The sequence below is a fragment of the Musca autumnalis genome, unplaced genomic scaffold, assembly GCF_047663935.1.
Source record: "Musca autumnalis isolate F117 unplaced genomic scaffold, ASM4766393v1 scaffold_3, whole genome shotgun sequence".
NCBI classification, from domain to species: domain Eukaryota; kingdom Metazoa; phylum Arthropoda; class Insecta; order Diptera; family Muscidae; genus Musca; species Musca autumnalis.
The window spans coordinates 43309622-43332930 of NW_027411866.1; the positions used below are offsets into that span (position 1 = coordinate 43309622).

The following is a 23309-nucleotide window of genomic DNA, read 5'->3' on the forward strand; positions in this document are numbered from 1 at the left end:
TCTTACACCATTATATAAATTAAAAAAGACCCTCTGGTGTCTCAGTGATCCAAGTGCATTGATTTGTTTTCAATATGTTAACAAATTATTGAAGGTTGTCATATCTTTTCTAAGCGACATAAGTGCCACAATTAAATATGAAAAAAAGAAACAGTCGGCTTTGCCTCAGTGGACAACCTCAGTTTAGAGTAATGGACCTGAATATACTTTGAATAGGTGCCTAATTACAAATAAATAATATTTTCGTAGGTCACACAAGAAGTTCTGGAAGTTTCCCGAATAAATTTGTAGGCGCCTGGGGTATCATAAACAGTGGGCATAATTATTACACAGATACTGAATCAACGAAGTCAAAAGAAACACAACTCTTCATATATTGCCAGAATAACTTATTGGAGCTGGGTCAAATTTCGGTAGTTAGTCCTATAGCGTAGTTATCGTGACAATCAGTCATTTTAGTTGGCGGTGGTAGGATTTTTTGAGCTGTTGCGGGGTAAAATTCTTACTCAAACTATGGATGTCCTTCCGCCTATAGTAATCACAGCATCCAGGTATTGAGATAGGATGCAAAAATTTTGCAAAAATTCGTCTTTTGTTTGCAGGCAGGTCATGTTCAAAGAATGACTATATCGGAAGACGTTTTCGTATAACCCCCATATAATTGTACAACCCCATTTGAGGTCTTTCGAAGTTTTTTTTTTTTTGGCAAAATTTCAAACGAATTTGCTTAATTTGGCATTGGGGGTCCTCAGAAAATTTCTCCACCTCCACCATAAAATAGTCTTAATTAAAATGGAATAATTAGGGTCCTTTCACAATTTTAGTTGGAACAACTTTTCGACAATGGATAGACTCCTACTGCCTCCCACTATTGCTTAAATTACACTGTGAACACAAATGTTGGGACAGAGATAATTCCGTTTGGAGATGAAAACACTTGGTGTGTGTATATTAAAAACACCGAAGGACAGATGCGCCGTGAGTCGAACTTCCGCGTTATGGCGTGTTGAAATTTCGGCAAGAGACCCTGTAAGCCATCATGAATTAGCATTATATCTTTGTTTGTTGTTTTTGTAGAGCACTTAAGTAACAGTGAACAAAGATATAACGCTAATTCCTGATGGTCCACAGGGTCTCTAACAAAAATTTCATCACGCCATAACGCGGAAGTTCGACTCACGGCGGATCTGCCACCAAGGCCTTTCTTCCCCATGAGGAATTTTCCGTGCCCCAGACTTTCACCTCCATTTTGTTGCACAGTGTTATCTAATCTAATCTAAAAAATGTGTTCAGCTAGGTGAAAGGTACCACCTACGGGGCTATATCATTTTTTGGCGGAAAAGTTTTATAGCTGCAGGGAACTTCAAGAGTCAAATTGTCATCAAAACAATGTAGACCCTCAAAAATGGACCCATGTTGACGAATTTTAGTGAAGAAATTTCGTGACCACTAAAAATTCCCGAAAATCGTGAAGTACAGTTATATGGGGGGATATACCAAAACATGGACCTATATTGACGATTATTTTTGAATAGACAAAATTGTAGCTAAAATTCTCAAAATACCGATCATTACAGCTAGTTCGGTTAAAAATTGCAGCTAAAATTCTCAAAATACCGAAAATCGCGAGATACCGTTATATGGGGGCTATACCAAAACATGGACCTATGTTGACGATGTTTTGTGGAGATGTTTCATGACCACTGAGCTAGCTAGTTCGGTTAAAAATTGTAACTAACATGCTCAAAATACCGAAAATCGGGAGGTACGGTTTTAAGGGGGCCATACCAAAACATGGACCTATGTTGACGATGTTTGGTGGAGATATTTCATGACCACTGAGAACCTTAAATGGCAAATTACAGCTAGTTCGGTTAAAAATTGTAGCTAAAATTCTCAAAATACCGAAAATCGGGAGGTACCGATATATGGGGGCTATACCAAAACATGGACCTATGTTGACGATGTTTGGTGGAGATATTTCATGACCACTGAGAACCTCAAATGGCAAATTACAGCTAGTTCGGTTAAAAATTGTAGCTAAAATTCTCAAAATACCGAAAATCGGGAGGTACCGATATATGGGGACTATACCAAAACATGGACCTATGTTGACGATGTTTCGTGGAGATGTTTCTTGACCACTGAGAACTTCAAATGTCAAATTGCAGATAGTTCGGTTAAAAATTGTCGCTAAAATTCTCAAAATACCGAAAATCGGGAGGTACCGTTATATGGGGACTATACCAAAACATGAACCTATGCCCATATCCTTTGGGATATAAGTTTGTTGATCACTAGGAACTCTAAGTGCCAACTTATGGCTAATTCGGTCTGCAAATGTGGCGAAGAACTTCAAAATACCTCAAATCCGGAGGTACCGTTATATGGGGGCTATACCAAAACATGGACCTATGTTGACGATGCTTGGTGGAGATATTTCATGACCACTGAGAACCTCAAATGGCAAATTACAACTAGTTCGGTTAAAAATTGTAGCTTAAATTCTCAAAATACCGAAAATCGGGAGGTACCGTTATATGGGGGCTATACCAAAACATGGACCTATGTTGACGATGTTTTGTGGAGATGTTTCATGACCACTGAGAACCTCAAATGTCAAATTGCAGATAGTTTGGTTAAAAAATGTGGCTAAAATTCTCAAAATACCGAAAATCGGGAGGTACCGTTATATGGGGACTATACCAAAACATTGACCTATGCCCATATCCTTTGAGATATGAGTTTGTTGATCACTACGAACCCTCAGTGCCAAATTATAGCTAATTCGGTCTGCAAATGTGGCGAAGAACGTCAAAATACCTTAAATCCGGAGGTACCGTTATATGGGGGCTATACCAAAAAGTGGACCGATATAGCCCATCTTCGAACTTGACCTGCCTATGGAAAAAAGACCCTCGGATGCAAAATTTCAGCACTCTATCTCAATTATTGCGGACGCTAGAGTGATTACAACAGACGGACAGACAGACGGACATGGCTAGATTGTCTTAGAATTTTATCCTGATCAAGAATATATATACTTTATAGGGTCGCAAATGATTAGTTCGATGTGTTACAAACAGAATGACAAACTTAATATACCCTCCATACTATGGTGGAGGGTATAAAAATTTACATTTTCCAGTGGGTAAAAACTTCTCTATTTTATGCTCAGGCAAGTGGTTTCTAAGAAATGTTGTCAAGGAAACTTTTTGTCCATAGAGAACTGAAAATGAAAAATTTTAACAGTAGTTACGATTAATAATAGGCTAAAATTTTGAAATTATTATTTGGACCGATATGATCTTTTTTGAAACTACAACTAACTTTGGAAAAAATATTATTCTGTACATAGACCAAATCGGCTACTTCGCTCGAGAGTTTTCTTTCACACTGTGTAGTCAGGCAAGCGGACGGACATTGCTACATCGACCCCAAATTGTCTGGAACAGGTTTGGCATTAGCATACATAATGGTGTCTAAAGCCACATTGTGTAGAGGGCAGTATTTTTTGGTGTTTTGTCGAAATGATTTTTTGAAATCGGTGTCATCTCTAGCTCTATACCCAATGAACCGATTGTCATATATTTTTCTGGCTTTTCAAGGAAATAAAAATTTAGTCCTTCGTCGATATTTTATTTTTAATTTTTTGCACGTTTAATGACCAAAAATTTCAGTTTGTTGTTGTTTTTAGACAAAAATTTATATATTCAGGGCTATTAGTAAGCTGCACACTATCGATACTTCGACTATCGATTTGATCGCTGTGATAAAGCTGCGCTTACACCGGTCTCTAAATCAATATTTTTTAAATAATTCGTGAACATAAAACATGTTTTCGTGACCGACAATAATCAAAACCTTAGTTTTGCCAGCTTTAGCCATTTGTTGTAGATTAGGATGGCCCTTTCATATGACAAAGCACCAACAAAAGAAGGTCGTTCTTTCTTAAAAAAATTAAGAAAAATTGCTTTACAACTGAGTTTCACCCCTTAATGGCAGCAAATCGTCGGACTTGAAGTCTAATCCGTTATATCTTGTTAAGTTATTCTTCATTTATTTTCTGCAATGATTCCTTTGCAAAATAATGTTCCCATTTTTTGTTCTTTTCATTTCATCCTTTAACAACAATGTAGAATGGGAATGCCTTACCAAAAATTGCCATCACAAACAAACATTTTTTCTGTCAACATCTAACAAAGAATTTCTTGCACCAAATTCCCCCGTGACCTGATTACATACAAAGCATCACATTATCAATCCCTGACAATGTTACTAGAACCAGGTGCAATTTAAGGAGGTAAGGATACGACAGGTAATAATAAACAGTAAACAACTAAGCTACTGGCCATCAATTTGTTATGCAAATTTCCATAACTAATTGTAAAAATACATGCCCCCTATAGAAAACATAATTAGCTAAGAGGAAACTTTTTGCCGGCATCTCCCAAAAAAGGCGCTACTATTTCGTAATTATATTTTCAACAGCTGCGGAAACGGCTGCTCTATTTTTATTTTGTAGATTTGCATATTTTTAGTAGTAAGCAGTCATCAGCCTTGTCCGAAAATACATTTCGGGGTTGCAACAACTGGCTCAAGGTAAGTGCATAATAACTGAAAATGGAATTTTTCTTGTTATACACTACAACACTATGTGAAAGGGTATTATAAGATTGTTTTGGTAAAAATTCATGTAACACCGTGAAATATTCGTCGGAGACCCCCAATGTGGTATACCAATCTTCATATCTCGGCGAGATAAAGCGATTTTGAGATGTGTGTCCGTCCGTCCGTCTGTCCATTATAAATTGTAAACACGCTCCAGGCCGCAATTATGGACCGATCGTCACGAAATTTTGCATGGAGGTCGGGCTCAGACCAGAATAGATCCCTATTTTTGTTGGAGATGATCGTGAAATATTTAGCGGGTTAAATGGAACAAAAACATAATTTTTATCCAATTTTGTAGCGGCTCTGTAGGTCGCAATAATAGTCCGATCAACGAAATTTTAAATATGGTAAGAGTATATGACAAAGAAGTAGCTTGCAATTTGAGATGCCGATAAGATAATATTTAGAGGGCTAAATGGACCAGAACTTTTGTGTGAAAATTGTGAAAATTTTAATATACAGCTTATACCTTTGTTCCTGAAAGACACATTCTTCCCTTTGGAGTTATATTTGGAAGACGACCTCTTGACCTTTGCACTGATGTCGATTACGTTGATGTACGTGATCAGATAACAGAGCTACAGGCTAATATATCCAGTTTTTTGTTTGTAGTGTAGTAATTAACACTCTAGAGGTCACAACTATAGCTCAATAGTCACCAAATTTTGCACGAGGTAAGAGTTTAGGTAGAAGAAAATGCCTATAATTTTGCATGATGATCTGATATTATTTAGCGGGTGACATAGACCATTACATTTGTATGAAAACTATACAAATTTTATTTTTGTTCCATATTTTAATTCCTGGAGGGCATATAACGGCAAAGTAGCCTACATATCTAATAATAACTACTGACCTTTCCCCTGATGCAAATTGCAATAATGTGTCTGCTAGATAACGGGCCTACTGCCTAATATAATGGGTTTTGTGTAGAGAACGACAATTTGCTTTCATGCTACAAATTGTCTCTACCATGACAGAGAAATTTTCAGTTCAGTTGTCAAATTGGATTTTTTATACAAATATTGGAACGACCCCACCTATTTTATACCTCAGGATTTAGGGTAAAGGGGATACAAACAAAATGCGACCAAAGATGTGTCTCATCGAAATAATGGTTTTAGATCCCAAGTATGTTTGGACGAAATTCGTTTCCGACAATTTGAGTCTATTTAGCCCTGTCCGTTCATTTGCCTCTCTTAATGTCTAGCTGGCTGGTGCGCACGATAACTCTCGAACGGATCTACCGATTAGAACCAAATTTTTTACATCGTAATATTTTGCCCAAACTTTGTTTAAGTTGGAATGTAGGCTATGTCGGTCCACAACTCCCCCAAAAAAGTTCAAAATTGTTTTCGAAAAATTGTGTGAACGATAACTGGCGAAGTGAGCAATCGATTTACTCCAAACTTTCCATATATTCCTTCCAGATATAGATCGGATAAGACTATATCGTTCCACACTTTAGGATACCTCACACACAAAATTCGGAAAAGGAGAAATTTAAGAGTCCTCTAGAATCGTTTAGAATTTTTTTCAGCATATTGTACTTGTGCCGCAAATCCGCAAGATAACTCCCAAGAGGGTTTCTGATTGGTCGAAACTTTACACATCGTATTATTTCATCCAGTCATGTGTCAGGTTGGAATATGAACTATATTGGTCCGTCCTTCGAGTACCTCCCACACAAAATTTTGGAAAAGTGACCGTATCGGATCTATTTGATTATGTTTTTCTTGAAGAAGGTTTTTTTCACGGTCCGTATTCTGGTCCCTTTTCAGGGGTAAGTCATACTTCCTGAGATAATAGTACAGAAGTTCTAAAAACCCCTGCCGGCTTCAACTAAAATTACAAATCTGAAAAAATAAAATCTCAAACTTTTCCAAACCTCAGAAGTTAGCTTACTAAAATTGATTTGGTATATCCCCATATTACGATACCTACAGACTCCACGTATTTTGAAGCAAACTCGTGTTACCGTTAGCGCAGCTGAATTATACTATCTGTATAATTGAATAAGTAATAATTTTGGGATTTATAAATTTGTTTGCATGCAAAATTTTTGAATTTCTATTCATTGTTATTTATTTCTACCGATATAAAATATATTTCAGATATTACAATATATGCCCACAATAAACTATTTTCGAAGCATATGTGAGGTACAAGTGCACAATTTTGGACGATAGATTTTCAATAAACTCGCAATTTTCCCAATTATCAAATATACCAAACTACATGGTATATATATTTATTTTAGGTGTATTCCAAAAAGGAATCAGATATTTAAAGACAATTTGAAGATGTAGCAGGAGGGGCTAATCAATGTGAATTTTCCAATGTTGGAATATTTTTTTAGAAATGTATAATTTATATATTTTTCCACAAACACCCAAGTAAAGACAATGGAGGCTTCTCTTATATCAATGGATTCATATTAAGTTATTAATATGTGACCCCGTTTTTATCGCCCAGTCCGAACGGCATGTCCTAAGTTGCCACTTGCAGAGACGTTTCTAATGGCTGAAATACTCAGGAAATATCGCCAACAATACTAAGGGGTATTTTGCCACCCTTGACAATTTGATGGGAATCGAACCCGGACATTCAGCGTGCAAGGCGGTTGCACATAGCTAATGCCCACAGGTTGTGGTGTAGGGTATCACATGGTCGGCCCCGTCCGACTATAGCCTTTGCTTACTTGTTTCTTATAATTTTATTTTTGATAATCAACTGGAACATTATGTTGTCCCGCATGGTGACTATGGCTATTTGCTATAGTTGCAAACCTATTCTGCAGTTTTTCCAATAACCAGCTACACATTAAGTTTGCCTCAAAACAACGAAAAATTATGAAACCAAACCCCATTTGAACTTAACCAACTAACGTGTACGCAAATTTTGCGATTCATTTCGAAATATTCTCTTTGCCAAAAGATTCCAGAGCAAAATATAAAATGATTTCGAAACAACAAACGAACAAACAAAATGCGAAAATGTCTAGCGCGGTGTATTTTTAGACCGCATAAAAAACTCAATAAACAAATGGTGAGAAAATAGCATATTCCTGAATGAAACACCATGGTGCTGTTGTTTGTTTTTTTTTGTCCAATAAGAGGAATCACAAACTCATTGGTTGGCTACAAATGAATGGTTTTTACCGCAATGCTGGTCGTGCAAAACTGGATGCTTTTTGTTAGCCAAAGAAGACACCCAACATACGCCATATCCATTTAGCTATGCAGGACTACATTTGTATTAGGTTTTTGTTTTTGTTTTAGGCAAAAGTTGTGATTGTCGGTAATAGGTGTCAAGAAGAATAAAAGGTTGGATGCCTGGAACTTATTTCCGCGTTGTGGTTTGTATTTATTTGCAAGGAAATGGTATTTGAGAAATGCAAACACACATATATTTTAATTCTGCTTCCTAAATAGGTTAGGGGCGCAAGTCGCCACATGTCCAATGGACATACACTTAAGCCAGAATACGCCTGTTGTGCACTCTAGACTAATTGAAGAAAGCGTCATATTTGGTCTCTTTATTATTTTAGGAATTCCGTGCCCTTAACAAAATCCCTTAACTGTTTAACATCATTTACCGTTATCTGATTAAGTCCCGGTAAAGTGTCGGTCCCTAAAGACTGGGACCTGATATTTGCGAAAGCTGGGTATTGGCAAAGAAAGTGTTCTAACGTTTCGTCGTCCTCTGCATAAGCTGTTATTTGCGCATTTAATTTTATGCAGATGAGTTTGTAGGCCCAAGTGACCAGTAAGGATACCTGTTAGCCTACTAATGTCTGCCTTACCTAATAGTAGTAAGTTTTTAGTTTTATCCAGGCTTTGCGCTGTCTAAGTTTACTGTTGCTAATTCCCTGCCATTTTTTGCCAGAGATTTAATCTTTCATTACCTTTAATCCCCGCATGGCCTGGTACCGTATTTATGCAGTCCAGTACAGTTTTGATTTTACAGTCTTGAATGTTATTGCATTGATTGCCATTTTACTGTCCGTTTGGCAACCCTGTCGTGTAAAGTTGTGAATTTGTGCGCTCTCTGTTCGAGTTACTAAAAACGTATTTTTTCTCAGTTAAATCAACGTTAAATAGTTATTAATCCCTCCTAATTTGTAGATAAGTATACCAAGTTCAAGTGTACTTGTTTGTGCTTTTAATTTATTAGTGAATATCTTTAAATTGTTTGTTTTAAAAATTTTTTTTTCCAATTAGAAAGTTGTCTTCTTCTTATTATTTCTCGTAATTTAAATTGATATCTTGTATTTTCTTTTGTGTTATATTCTGTTTTTTTCTTTACTTATACAAAACAGAGTTGCCATCGACTAATTTTATTTGCTTCAATCATATATTGAATACTGGCATCGGATTTTCTACTAATTAAATTTTTTAATTAAATTAATTAGCTTGTTATATATAATACAACTTACTAAAATGTTTTGCTTTTATGACAATTGCATGAATCCAACTGATCCTGATAGAACCATTGAGTGTTGGCTCTGTCTCAATCACTCGCATGCTACATGTGCTGGGATTGATGAAAAAACTGCTGACTCACTCAACCATGATTTTAACGGGCTTAGATGGTGTTGTGTAAAGTGTCGTAATATAGATTTTGAATTTTACAATTTTGCTAAAGACTTATCGACTGAAATAACTGAAATAAATAGGGAAATCTGGAACGCGTATTTACGGATGACCCGCTTTAATGGGATTTTTGAAAAATATCCAAACTTAGATGATTTTTCTTCATCACCAGCCACATCTGCACCGAAACGTAAAAGGTCAAATAAGAAAACTTCAAATAAAGCGAAGCTTCCTAATACACCTAGCGTTTCAGGTGGCACTGTTTTCTCACCGCTTATATCTGCTAATACTGTTACAGAACATGGGGGGTCGAAAACTGATGCTACCATTGTGCCGGACCCAGCTCTGCGAACCCCGGCTACTAACACAGATATTGTCATGGGCTCTGTTAACCCTTTGAGTGCAGCGAGTAATTCTACTCCAACTCTAAGGAGTAAGAAAGCCCAAAAATATTCCACATCTCAACTAAATCATGGGAGCACTTCTGCTTCCTCTAACAGGGATGTTGAGTCCAGACATCCTGTGTTAGCTCAGCCAACATCGGTTGCTGCAGTTGAAGTTCCCGAGGGCTCTGCTAATCCTTTTAGTGTAGCGAGTGTACGCACTCCAACTTTAAGGAATAAAAAAGCCCTAAAAAATCCTACATCATCTACCAATGTAGCGAGTTCATCGACTCCCACTGTTAGAAATGTAGAATTTGGTGAGACTTCTACAAACGCACCAACTCTCGCATCTGCTCCGTCACAAACCCCGCGAATCTCCCAAAGACCGTTGTTAATGGCTCAGCCCATGAAAGCTGTTTTTGCTGCCAGGTTCGCACCAGTTGTAACGGCTGATGACATAAATTACTATATCAAATCTAAAATAAATGGAGATTATTTCCTGAAAACTTATAAATTAAAACAGCGCTACTCAGAGAATAGATCGTCATTCAAAATTATTGTGCCTCAGAACATATTTGATCAGATATTATCGATAGATTTTTGGCCTCCTCAAGCATTTATAAAAGAATTTATTGAAAAATCAGACAACTTAGCTCACTTACCTCATAGACCAGAGTCGACTCCAAAAAACTAAATAATTCTATTTCAATTTGCTATCAGAACGTTAGGGGACTAAATACAAAATTGTCTCGACTGTTCACTGATAGTTTCGATTTCGAGTTTCAAATTATAGTATTCTCAGAAACTTGGCTGAAACCATCTGTTTTAAATAGCGAAATATTATGCTCAAGATATCAAATTTTTAGAAAAGATCGAATCATTAAAAAAGGTGGCGGTGTTCTAATTGCAGTCGATTCCAAATACCCTTCTAATATTATTACATTAAATGACCTATGTGACATCGAGTTCATAGGAGTCTGTATTGAATTTGTCAAGTTTAAATTATTTGTTACCTGTTCATATATACCTCCTGCATCTGACCACAATCTATATTTTTAACATTTGTCTGCAATAAACTCAATAGCCTCGAGAATGTGTGATGCTGATAAAATTCTAATACTAGGAGACTTTAACTTGCCGTCAATTAAGTGGCTTTCGCTTGAGGACTCTGATGGTATGACACCATTGACCCCAAGTGAGAATACGAACCAGCTCTCTTTTGATGTTGTAACTCGCTTCTCGGATATAAATATGTATCAAATAAATAATGTAATAAATAAGTATGGTAAGATACTGGATTTAGTATTTGTGAATAATACTCTAAATTTTGAAATTTCGAGAATTCATCCTGTATCTATTCCTGAAGATTACCATCATCCCTCACTTTGTATACAGTTGATTTATAACTCCCCAATTTCAACACCACTAACCTCTAGAACATTCAAATCTGTTTTCAACTTTAAGAAAACTAACTTTCAAAAACTGAATCTTCTCATTACTTCCACAGAATGGGCCTCTTTGTTTCACTGTAATAATCAATTTGACCTTGAACAGGCTGTTAATAAATTTTATGACGTACTGAATAATTTTCTTAATGAATGTGTACCGAAAGTTAGAATAAATTCTTCTAATAAATTGCCGTGGATTACTTCCGAATTGTCCGCTCTAAAAAACTCTAAAAATAGACTTTTCAAAAAATTTAAAAAGTCGGGATCTACTATAGATTATTCAAATTATTCCATTGCCAGATCAAAGTACAACATTGAATCTCACAGGTCATATAAAATGTACATTGATAAAATTAAGATAAATATTAAATCCGATCCAAAATCGTTTTATGATTTTGTTAATTTAAAACGAAAAAGTACCCGTAGACCTCATTTAATAAAATATAATAATAATGAATTCGTAGGCGATCGTGATATCGCTGAATGTTTTGCCAATTTCTTTGCTTCAACATATTCGTATAGCAATAGTTTCTTGGATACTCAATATCCATATCAGTTACCTAACATGGATAACCTTAGTATGCCGTTTCTCAGAACTGAAGACATTTCAAAGGGTTTATGCTGCCTTAAACCTATAAAAAGTCCAGGTCCTGATGGCATACCTAGTATAATACTTAAAAATTGCCATAATTCCTTATCTACACCATTAACTTTTCTTTTTAATTATTCCCTGAAATTTGGTTATTTCCCAACATTTTGGAAAAAATCTTACTTGGTACCTCTTCATAAATCTGGCAGCTTATCCGACGTATCCAATTATAGAGGAATTGCAAAACTGAGTGCAATTCCGAAGTTATTTGAAAAACTCATCACGGATGTAATCTCTTACAAAGTACATCATATTTTAAGCCCTTATCAGCATGGTTTCCGCAGTGGCTTATCCACCGTTACGAACCTAGTTCAATATACCTCAAAGGTCATTAAAGGATTTACTCAGCAGAAGCAAACTGACACAATCTATACTGATTTCAGTAAAGCGTTCGATAGAGTCAATCATAAATTATTAATATACAAATTAAACCGAATCGGTTTCAGTAAAATCCTATTATCTTGGATCTCGTCTTACTTGCAAGGCAGGTCACAAGTCGTTTTATTTGAGGATTGTCATTCCAAATCAATAAATGTACCATCAGGTGTTCCTCAAGGGAGTCATCTGGGCCCTGTCTTGTTTTTATTATTTGTAAATGATTTACCGTTGTCAATAAAAAATTCTGAACTACTTATGTATGCAGATGATGTTAAAATTTTTATAACACACAAGTCTGTAGAATATTTACAATTACTGCAGGAGGATTTAAATAGATTCTCCCGGTGGTGCGCTATTAATAACATGGATTTAAATTTAAAGAAATGTAAACATATGTGTTTCTCTAGAACCTCACCTCTAACATATGATTTCCGGATAAATGAATCTACTCTAATATCTGTGGATTCCTTTGTTGATCTAGGTGTCCTATTGGACCCCAAACTAAATTTCAATAATCATATTATAACAATGGTTAATAAAGCAAATGGAGTTTTAGGATTCATTAAGCGTTGGGCAAAGGAATTTTCTGATCCCTATGTCACCAAGCAATTATTTGTCTCACTTGTCAGACCTATACTTGAATATGGTTCTGTTGTATGGGATCCCTATTATTCGAAATATTCTGATAAAATTGAATCTGTGCAAAAACAATTCTTACTTTTTGCTTTAAGAGGCTTTCATTGGAATAGTGATTTCATCTTGCCCTCATATACGAGCAGGCTTAATTTAATCAGATTACCAACATTAAAAAGTAGACGTGTAATGTTCAATACAATTATGGTACAAAAAATTTTGAATGGCAATATACTTTCAGATTTCCTTATTTCTTCAATCAAAATAAATGTTCCTATCAGATTCAGTAGATATTATCGTTTCTGTAACACTGATTCTCATCGCACTAATTATGCACTAAGCGAACCTGTCTGCAGAATGTGTGATGAATTTAATTCTTTATATTTTATTGTAGATTTTGGTGTAGATATCAATATTATCAAGTCTAGAATAATTTCATATCTTAATACTTAGAATATACCTAACATTATAAAATATACTAGCTGTTAAAGAATATTCTGTAGCTGGTATTCAATGCCAACTTTTTATCCCGTCATGCTCCGGATCATGACGTGTACGCGATCCCTACGTAATGGGGAGGTCGCCCCCACGGTTCGGAAGGGGTGGGAAAGTGTGGCGTTGGGAACGTTCGAAAGAAAAAAAAAAAAAAAAAAAAAAAAAAAAAAAGGACGTTAACGGTAGTTGGTCTCGAGTTAGCATTAAACCAGTTCAGACACTCTGTGATCGCCCTGATCTCCGCTTGAAGGACCGTGTTGTGATCCGGCACCCGAAGAGAGATTTTGGTCGCTGGTTCTTCAATAAAAAAAGTCCCAGTCCCGTCCTCCCCCTAGCATCGAGCCGTCTGTATAACAGCAGTTTCCATGAGGCTTTTCAGCTAGAGTCCCGCCGATCCACGAGTCTCTGTCAGGTATTAATGTTTCACACGAGGCAACTACAATTGTTTCAGGTATACGGTCCGAATTAACGGTATCCATTGACTCCCCCGTTACCTGTAGAATTTTTTGATAGTATGTTGCGTGGTCCTTTTTGATCCACTCGTCTGTCGCCTTCAGCCTTATGGCTGCGACGGCAGCTTCATACCTTATCTGAATTTCTATTGGGTGTATGTATAGAATAGTTTCTAGTGCCCTCGTTGGTGTAGTCCTCATAGCACCACTTACGCCTAAGCAGCACATTCTTTGGACTTTTCGTAAAATTTTTATATTACATTTTTTTATCCATCGTTGTCCACCAGACTACTGATGCGTATGTTAGGATGGGTCTAACTACGCCTTTGTATAGCCAGTGTGTCATCTTTGGATTGAGACCCCATTTGGAGTCTATGGCCCTTCTACAGGTTGACCAACATCTGTATGCTTTGTTGGCTCGTTCTTGGATATGATCCTTCCATTTAAGTTTCCTATCCAGGATTACTCCCAGATATTGGACCTTATTGGAAATCTTAATAGTCTTGTTAAGGAAAACAGGTTCCTCGATGTGACCCAGTTTTGTTTTCCTAGTGAAAAGACATATTTCTGTTTTTTCCGGGTTTACGTTTAGACCTCTTGGTCTTGCCCAGCTATACGCAAGTTTTAGGGCTGATTCGGCCCTTCTGCATAACAGATTAGGGTTCTTTCCCCTCAGAAGTATTATAACGTCGTCTGCGTAAAAAACGGGTTCAAATCCCTCTTTGGTTAAAGTCCCCAGTAGGCTATTTATGGTAGTAACCCACAGGGGAGGTGACAAAATCCCCCCTTGTGGCGTTCCCTGACCAACTTTATCCCATTTTACGTCGTGTAGCCCGCAATTTATCCACCTATTCCTTAGCATATTGCTTAACCAGTTCCTAAGGGCCCGGTCCACATAAAATTTATCAAAGGTTTGGATAAGGGTTTCAGTGCTGACGTTATTGAAAGCACCCTCGATGTCAATGCATACTGCCAGTGTATACATTTTCTTGTCGAAGGTGTTTTCGATGTGGTGTACTACCTCATGTAAAGCCGTTTCCACTGATCTGCCTTTAACGTATGCATGTTGTTTATATTTAAGCATATCGTTTGGGATCTTGCTCTTAATGATGGTATCGACTATACGTTCCATGGTTTTGAGTAAGAAAGAAGTTAGATTTATCGGGCAATAAGACTTAGGAATTGCGTAGCTAGCCTTTCCAGGTTTGGGGATAAACACTACCCTCGCCTCCTGCCAGGCTTTAGGGGTATACGCAATTTTTAAGCATGCGTTGGAGATACCAGCTAATTTGGACGAAATATAGTCCACCTCCTTGTTGAGTAAGGCCGGAAAGACCTGGTCTGGTCCGGCTGCTTTAAAACGTTTGAAACTGTTGATGACATCTTTAACCATTGTTTCATCAATGTTTGGTGCTTCGTCCGTAGCATTTTCCCCATCTGCCGATATCCCTACATTTGCCGTAGTGCCCGGCGGAAAATGCGTCTTCATCAAAAGCCCTAAAGTGTCGTCGATTGTTTCCATCTTATAACACATATCATCTACCATTATCTCGGTTTGAGTATTGGTTTTCGATAGAAACTTTTTGATTTTTGATACATCATTAACGCTGTCAACCTGCTCACAAAAGAGTTTCCATGAGTTGCGATTTGCTGTTCGTGTTATTTTGTTATATTCTTTAAACTTTGTATGACATCCTAAATATAATCTGTACTAAATATAGTCAGTACTGTACAGGAAAAATGGAATGCGGTTTTGTTACCAATAAAGTGCAACAGAATGTTTAAATTTACTGTTAATGCCAAAATCCTGGGTCTCAGAGGTCCTTGTTGGCTTCTGGCAACTCAGGCTTTTCCCTATTCCATTTACTCTTTTTCCTTCTCACTGCCGCTCACCTACTTATATATGTATGCGTGTCGTCTGTGCTTTCTCGGACTTTCATACCTTTCTTTTTGTTTAACACAAATCACTTGCTATTCAACCATCCTGTCATTCGGTAAGAATCTGCTTTCGTAATTTTCTCTCAATAAAAAGAGAATTTTTCTGTTCAAAATCACAAATTGATTCCGCCTTTTTTGTCTTTTCTTTTCTATTTCACGCAATCCAATCTGGGAGAAATATTGTGTTCCAAACAATATTTCTTTGGTTCGGGTTTTAAGCTTATTTTCCACTTCTACAGGAAAGCATCCAACGTCAATTCTTGGTGTTTTCATTTGGTCCTTCGAGCCGGATATAAAGCCTACTCGAAGTTTTCTGTTCCAGTTTGGATTTACCTACTACTATATACAAATTTTATTTCATCATTTCATCTATCAAGTCTAAGGTAAGTTTGTGATTTCGTTCTTTTACAAAAGTGCAAATTTTTCTACAAACCAAACAAAAGTGCATTTGCCGTCGGCAAAACGTCGTTTCATTTCTTTCAATACGCGGTTTCGGTGGAAGAGTGTCGGTTTTGTTTCATCTATTTTCTAAGAGAAAAGTGCAATTGTGTTTTTTTTTTTTCTGTTAAAATTATCCATTCGGTGGTTAATTTAATAAAAAAATAATAATTTCTCTTATATTCATTCAATTTTCATTGCAATTGTTGTTGCATTTATATAAAAAAATAATAAGAGAAGTTTTCTACTCTTTGTTCCTTCCTTAAAGACATAATTGCATTATTTCTCCTTCTTTTGTGCTTCATTCCCGCATAAATTCGAAGTTTCGCGCTGCATTCATTCGTGTGTGTTATTTACCAACAAGTGACAACAACAATTTCATTCTTTCATTATTCTGTCATTGCACTTGTTCCCGCTGTGTGCTGGTGATATTTCAATATTTATTGTTGTTGTTCTTGTTTTCGATTCTATTTCGTTCGATCATATGCTGATAGAGTTCTACACATTGATTTTTCTACTCTTAGAGCACAATTAAAATACAGGGTTGTCAAAATCGACAAAATTCGACTTTGATATTTTGAAATTCGACTTTCACTCAGGGTTCTCGAATTCGATTTTTTCTTTCCAAATAATATTAATTATTTGCATTTTTTCATATTTTTTTGATATTTTCTATTCAAAAACAATTAAAATTATTTAATTTTCATTCGCATTGATACGATAAAATATTTTTTGAAACATTATTCTTGTTTTTTGAAAATATTTTATTTTTCAACGTATAATTATTTTTTTCATATAATTATAAGTGTGATTTTGAGTACAAGTGTACTTATTTATCATAAAAATACCTTTGTAAAAGGTCTAATTTATTACCAAATTCTTGAATTTAGACTTTTTCACAATTTCAAGGATTTTTTCCTACATTTCTGCCGTTTTAGTTGTCCGCTTTCTCTAAAACTGACCGTATTTTCCAGTGTTCTTTGGCTTCATTATCACTTTTGAATACTTTTCCTTGAATTCGGCCTAACAAAAAATTTAGTTTTTGTACAGCAAATTTCTGTGCTTAAGTTGTTTTTATCTCAACTTTTTTCTCGAAAATTCCAATTTCCGTCTATTCGACGTACATTTGTTACGTTTTTGGTTCATTTTTCTTTCGATTCGAAGTTATTCTCAAAATGTCTCTAGATTCGTTCATTCGTCTAGCCGACACCCTCGTGGGATTTGACGCTGATCTAGCTAATAATATTCTTCCAGTCAACTCTGTTCACTTAATTCGGCTTCATACCGAGGAAATAAAGTCCTTATGGACTAAAATTAAATCAGAGTATGACACTTTCGTCAAAGACTATGTTTCAGAAGCCCACGAGGAAGAAGAATCAGGTGACGAAGATCAAGCTTCTGAACTGGACACAATTCGCGCTAAGTTCAAAACCATTTACCTTACTTATTGTAAGTGTATTGCCAAATTGTCCGAAATTTCAGACGAACTGCAGGCAGCTGCTGCTCCTAAGCAAATCTCCAGCCCAGTCTAGTCCAGTTCCTCAATCCCATTCCTCCAACATTCCTTCAGGATATTCTTTCAATTTGCCACCTTGCGATCTTGAAGTTTTTTCAGGGGATTCTATGGCATGGCCCACATTCCGTGACATGTTCACGGCTATGTACATAGATAACTCCCGTCTCAGTTCTGTGGAAAAACTGTTTCACTTAGTCCAGAAGACGAAAGGTGAAGCAAAAGAAATTGTTCAGAAGAGCCCTCTAACCAATAATGGATTCGCTCAAGCTTGGTCCAGTCTTTGCGATCGCTACGAAAACAAGCGAATTCTCGTCAATGGCCAGCTTAAGGTCCTCTTCAATTTACCCACTGTTCATTTCGAGTCCTCTCAGGGTCTAAAACGCCTTCAGCGCGATATAAACTCCTGTATTTCTGTCCTGAAGACCTATGATATTGATGTGAAGAGCTGGGATCCGATCTTCGTCTTCTTATGTTCCAACAGACTGCCTGATTCAACACTCACGCTTTGGGAACAAACTCTATCTGACAAGTCCAGTATTCCACGGTGGGCGGAATTGGACAAGTTTCTGACCAACAGGTACCTAACGTTAGAGTATGTTTCCGAAATGCGAAGAGGTGTTCCTGGTTCCATTCACAAGGAAAATTCGTCCGAAGGCAAGTCTAAACCTTCCAAAAACTTTAGTTCGTTCCAGAACAAGGTCTCTGATCCAAAGTGTCCCCTATGTCCAAATGAGGCTCACATTATTCGAAAGTGTCCTAAATTCCTGAGGATGAATCCCGATGCTCGCAGTTCCGAGATTAAACGACAAGGTTTATGTCTCAACTGTTTTTCCAAAACTCATTCCGTGAAGAATTGTCCAAGCCAGCATAATTGCTATACTTGCAATAAGCAACACAATACTTTGCTCCACAAGATTCCAGTCAATTCTGCTTCCTCCGTACCGTCTACTGCATCTAACAAAGCTTCACATTCAAATCTCAATCCCAGCTCCGCTTCATTCTCTCGTTCAGAAATACAGTCCACTAGCAACGGAGCCGGGAATGTGCAAAATTTCTTTTCAACCAATGCTCAGGGAGTTTTGTTGGGAACCGCCATGGTACAAATTGTGCATAATGGCGTAACTTATTCAGCTCGTGCCCTGTTTGATTCTGGGTCTGAAGGTACATTTATCACAGAGCGTTTATTCAACCAGATTAAGTTACCCTACAAGCGTACAAATGCTCAAATTTCAGGACTAAATAATTCAAACTCTGCCAGTGTACGTAAACAGTGCACTTTCATTCTTGCTTCTAAAGTCGACCGCAATTTCGAGTTGACAGTTAACGCTTTTGTAATTCCAAGACTTTCGGGCAATCTTCCAAGCCATTCTATTCCGGCATCCTTCTTTAAAGATCTTCCTAATATTTCGTTGGCTGACCCAAATTTCTTTAAGAGTTCGCAAATCGACTTGCTGTTTGGTAGCGACGTTCTACCTTCTCTAATGCTTCCTAATTCAAAGGCAGGTATTTGTGGCTCACTTCTAGGTCAAGAGACTATCTTCGGATGGATCTTGACAGGTCCTATTGCTAATAATTCGTCCAGGTCAGTTAACATTAGTTCAAATTTCTGTGAAATCTCTTTACATAAAGAGATTTCACGATTTTGGGAGGTGGAGAATCTTCCAAGGAAGAACTTCCTATCCCCTTCCGATCAATTTTGTGAAGATCTGTTCAAATGTACTACTACAAGAGCAGGTGATGGTAGGTATATTGTTCGCTTGCCTTTTAAGGAGGCAAATTCGAATGGCGTAGGTTTGGGACATTCCAGGTCTAGTGCTATGGCTCAGTTCCTTAGGAATGAAGCTCGACTCATGCGAACTCCCGAGTTAAAGGAAGAGTATGATCGAGTTGTTCGGGAATACAGTGAGTTGGGTCATATGCACTTGGTTCCTTCTTCCAGTTCTTCCTCCCGTACTAATTATTATTTACCTCACCACGCGGTGGTCAAGCCTGATCGCGCCTCCACAAAGGTTCGAGTGGTTTTCAATGCGTCCTCTCCTTCTTCAAGTGGTTTGAGTCTCAATGATATTCTTCATACTGGTCCAATTCTACAATCAGACTTAACCATGCTAATTCTAAGATGGAGATTCTTTCGTTACGTATTCAATGCCGACATCGAGAAGATGTATAGGCAGATTCTAGTTCATCCAGAAGATGCTAAATTCCAGAGGATCTTATTTCGTTCTACTCCAAATGAAGAAGTTCAAGATTTTCAGTTACAAACAGTAACATTCGGTGTGAATTCGGCACCTTACCTTGCAATTCGTGTTCTACATCAGTTAGCTGATGACATTCTTTCTGAGCTTCCTAGAGCAAGTGACATTCTTCGCAACTTTATGTACGTCGATGATGTTTTAGGTGGTGCTCATTCCATTTCGTTGGCACTAAGTTCTATTCAGGAGTTGCAATCTGCTTTGAAATCCGCAGGCTTCTCCTTGCGGAAATGGACCGCAAATGTCAAAGATATTCTGACTGATATTCCTTCCGAACATCTACTTCGAAAGGACTTTCTTGAGTTCGAAGAAAGTAGTACTGCCAAAATGCTAGGCATACGATGGGATGCTCATTCCGATTCCTTCTTCTTCATGGCCAAACCATTCTCCGACTCAGTCACGTATACCAAGCGTTTACTTCTTTCGCAAATAGCGAAATTATTCGATCCAGCCGGTTGGCTTTCGCCATGTGTGGTTTTGGCAAAAATTCTGATGCAGAGGATTTGGGCTTCTGGCATAGATTGGGATGAGATTTTGTCCCAGGACATCGTTTCAGATTGGTTGCGGTTCCAGGCTGACTTTCCTTCCATCGATAAAATCAGAATTCCACGCTGGGTACATTTCACTCCAGCCAGCACTGTTCAATTCCACGGTTTCTGTGACGCGTCGGAAAGCGCGTATGCAGCGGCGTTGTACGTTCGCATTTCTTCCGGTGCTTCTATTTCAACGCACCTAGTCTATTCGAAGACTAAAGTAGCTCCTTTGAAAACCCTGTCCATTCCGAGACTCGAGTTATGTGGAGCAGCACTTCTTTCAGAGATGATCGATAGCCTTCTTCCGCTGTTGGACGTTCCGTCATATTCCATATTCTGTTGGACGGACTCCACAATTGTTCTTTCGTGGTTAGCTAAGCCACCATGTTTCTGGAAAACTTTCGTGGCGAATAGAGTTTCCAACATAATTCAAGTTGTTGATTCTTCCAAGAATCCTGCTGATCTGGCAAGCAGAGGCGTTCTTCCGTCCGACCTAGTCGGTAATGACTTATGGTGGCAGGGCCCTCATTGGTTGCGAGATTCATCGACAACGTGGTGCGCAGGTAACGTTACAGTTCCGGATACCACTCTGGAGAGGAAATCCATCCAGGTAAACTTCGCTTACTTTTCCGAATTCGACGACGTTCTAGCAAGGTTCTCTTGCTTCGGCAAGGCCCTTCGTTCTCTCGCTCTTGTCTATCGATTCATCTCTCGTACCCATCCAAGGCATCGTTCAAATTCTGTCCCTCAATCTGGTCCCTTGACTAGTGACGAGTTAAACCTGGCACGGAATCGCTGGATTCAAGTGTGTCAGAAAGCATTCTACCCGAACGAGTACAATGCATTATCCGCTAAACGTTCCATTCCTGCTTCCAGTTGTATTCGAAACCTTAATCCTTTCCTTGATTCGGAAGGAATAATTCGTTCAAGTGGTCGACTTTCTTCCTCACCTGGATTATCTTTTAATGAGAAACATCCCATAATTCTTCCTTCCAATTGTCATTATTCAAAGTTGCTTGTTTCATTCGTTCATTCGGTAACTCTTCATGGTGGAAACCAGCTAGTTCTGAGAATTATTCGATCTCAATACTGGATTCCGAAAGTCAAGAATCTCATCAAGGTTACCATAAATAAATGTAAAGCTTGCATTCTGTACAAGCATCGTTGTCAGCGACAATTAATGGCAGCACTTCCTCCAGAAAGAACTGAGTTCTCTCGTCCGTTCACCCGAACTGGTCTTGATTTCGCAGGGCCTTTCGATATAAAAACCTACAACGGTCGTTCTTGCCGTATCACCAAGGGATACGTATGCGTTTTCGTGTGTTTCTCCACGAAGGCTATTCATCTGGAGGCCACATCGGATCTTTCGACATCCACTTTTCTTTCCGCCTTTCATCGCTTCGTTTCGCGACGAGGGTCTCCTTTACACTTGTACTCTGACAATGGTACAACATTTGTAGGTGCTTCGAAACTTCTCGCTCGGAACTTCCTTCAGGCCGTTCGTGAGGGTGTTACTGCTCACTATGGACTCCAGCAGCTAACGTGGCACTTCATTCCACCAGGTGCCCCTCACATGGGTGGTTTGTGGGAGGCAGGAGTGAAAAGTTTCAAAGCCCACTTTCGAAAATTCGCAGGTACGATGAAGTTCACTTTCGAGGAATTTTCCACACTACTTTCCCGCATAGAGGCGTGCCTGAATTCGCGTCCTCTATCCCCTATTTCTCAGGATCCCACCGATCTTGCGGCCTTAACTCCAGGTCATTTTCTTATTGGGACTCCTATTCTGGTTCCCGTGGATCCGTCAGTCGATATTTCTTCCATTTCTATGCTCAATCGTTGGGAAAAGCTTAAGGCTATTCATCAAACATTCTGTTCTCGATGGAAGAACGAATACTTGCGTGAACTTCAGAAACGCAATAAGTGGCAAACTTCCGAGCCCAACGTCACCGTCGATTCACTAGTCGCCGTCATCGATGACAATCTTCCACCGAACGCGTGGCGTCTCGGCCGCATTTCGAAAGTATATATGGGTTCAGACGGTCGTGTACGTGTCGAGGATGTAGTTACCCAACGGGGAACTATAACCCGGCCCATCACGAAACTCGTCGTAATATCCGCCCAAAACTAGTACTTTCTGCCGATACCATTATTCGTTCTGATGTCCAATCTATAACATTCCGTTATATTCGTTCCGATGTCCAATCTATAACAATCCGTTATATTCGTTCCTTCTACATTTCGTAGAACAATATGTCCAGCAGATCGCCATCCCGTGCAAGATCTATCGTCCGCTCCAGTGCCGTACCAGAAAGGCAGCGTTCGTCCTATTCCTGCCGCATCTGTAAGAGCCGTCACCCCTTGCGCCTCTGTAAAAGGTTCCTGGGTATGACCGCCTCAGATCGCCTCGGTGTTGTGGAAAAATACAAATACTGCAGGAACTGTTTAGCCCATGAACATTCTCATGGTGACTGTTTCTCTTCACAAGGATGCAAAAAGTGCCATCGCCGCCATCACACCTTACTCCACATTCAGCAGCAGGAACAGCGTGATAAGGTCCCAGTTCGTACGAGTCCCGAAGGGCGCTCTAATTCACCTGCTGGGCCGTCACCATCGACTTCCAAAGCGAGCACCACCCAAACTTTGTCCTCCCTTCTGCGACAAAACACCGTCATCTTGGTGCCTACCGCCGTCGTTCGAATTTCGGATGGCAATGTCAAATCGTCCGCAAGGTGCCTCTTGGATTCCGGCGCTTCGGTCAGCAGAATAACCAAGAAGCTAGCTGACTCGCTTAATTTGACCACGCTCACAATGGATACTGAGACGCTTTGTCCGTTGACTTTACAATCCCGCTTTAATTCTGAGCGTCAAGTGGATGTCATGTTGAGAGTGGACAACCGGAGCGGCCTCCGAACTCCCTCCAAGTCA

At 38.4% G+C, this 23309-nt stretch overlaps 1 protein-coding gene across 1 annotated transcript; it reads left to right on the forward strand.

Annotated features, from left to right (window-relative positions):
- Window positions 1-9377: 9377 nt before the first annotated feature.
- Window positions 9378-22512, forward strand: LOC141398160 (uncharacterized). Its single transcript, XM_073975392.1, has 4 exons — window positions 9378-9969; window positions 17428-17532; window positions 17699-18760; window positions 19229-22512. The coding sequence occupies exons 1-4, from the start codon at window positions 9378-9380 to the stop codon at window positions 22510-22512; spliced, it is 5043 nt and encodes a 1680-aa protein (XP_073831493.1).
- The last annotated feature ends 797 nt before the right edge of the window (window positions 22513-23309 follow it).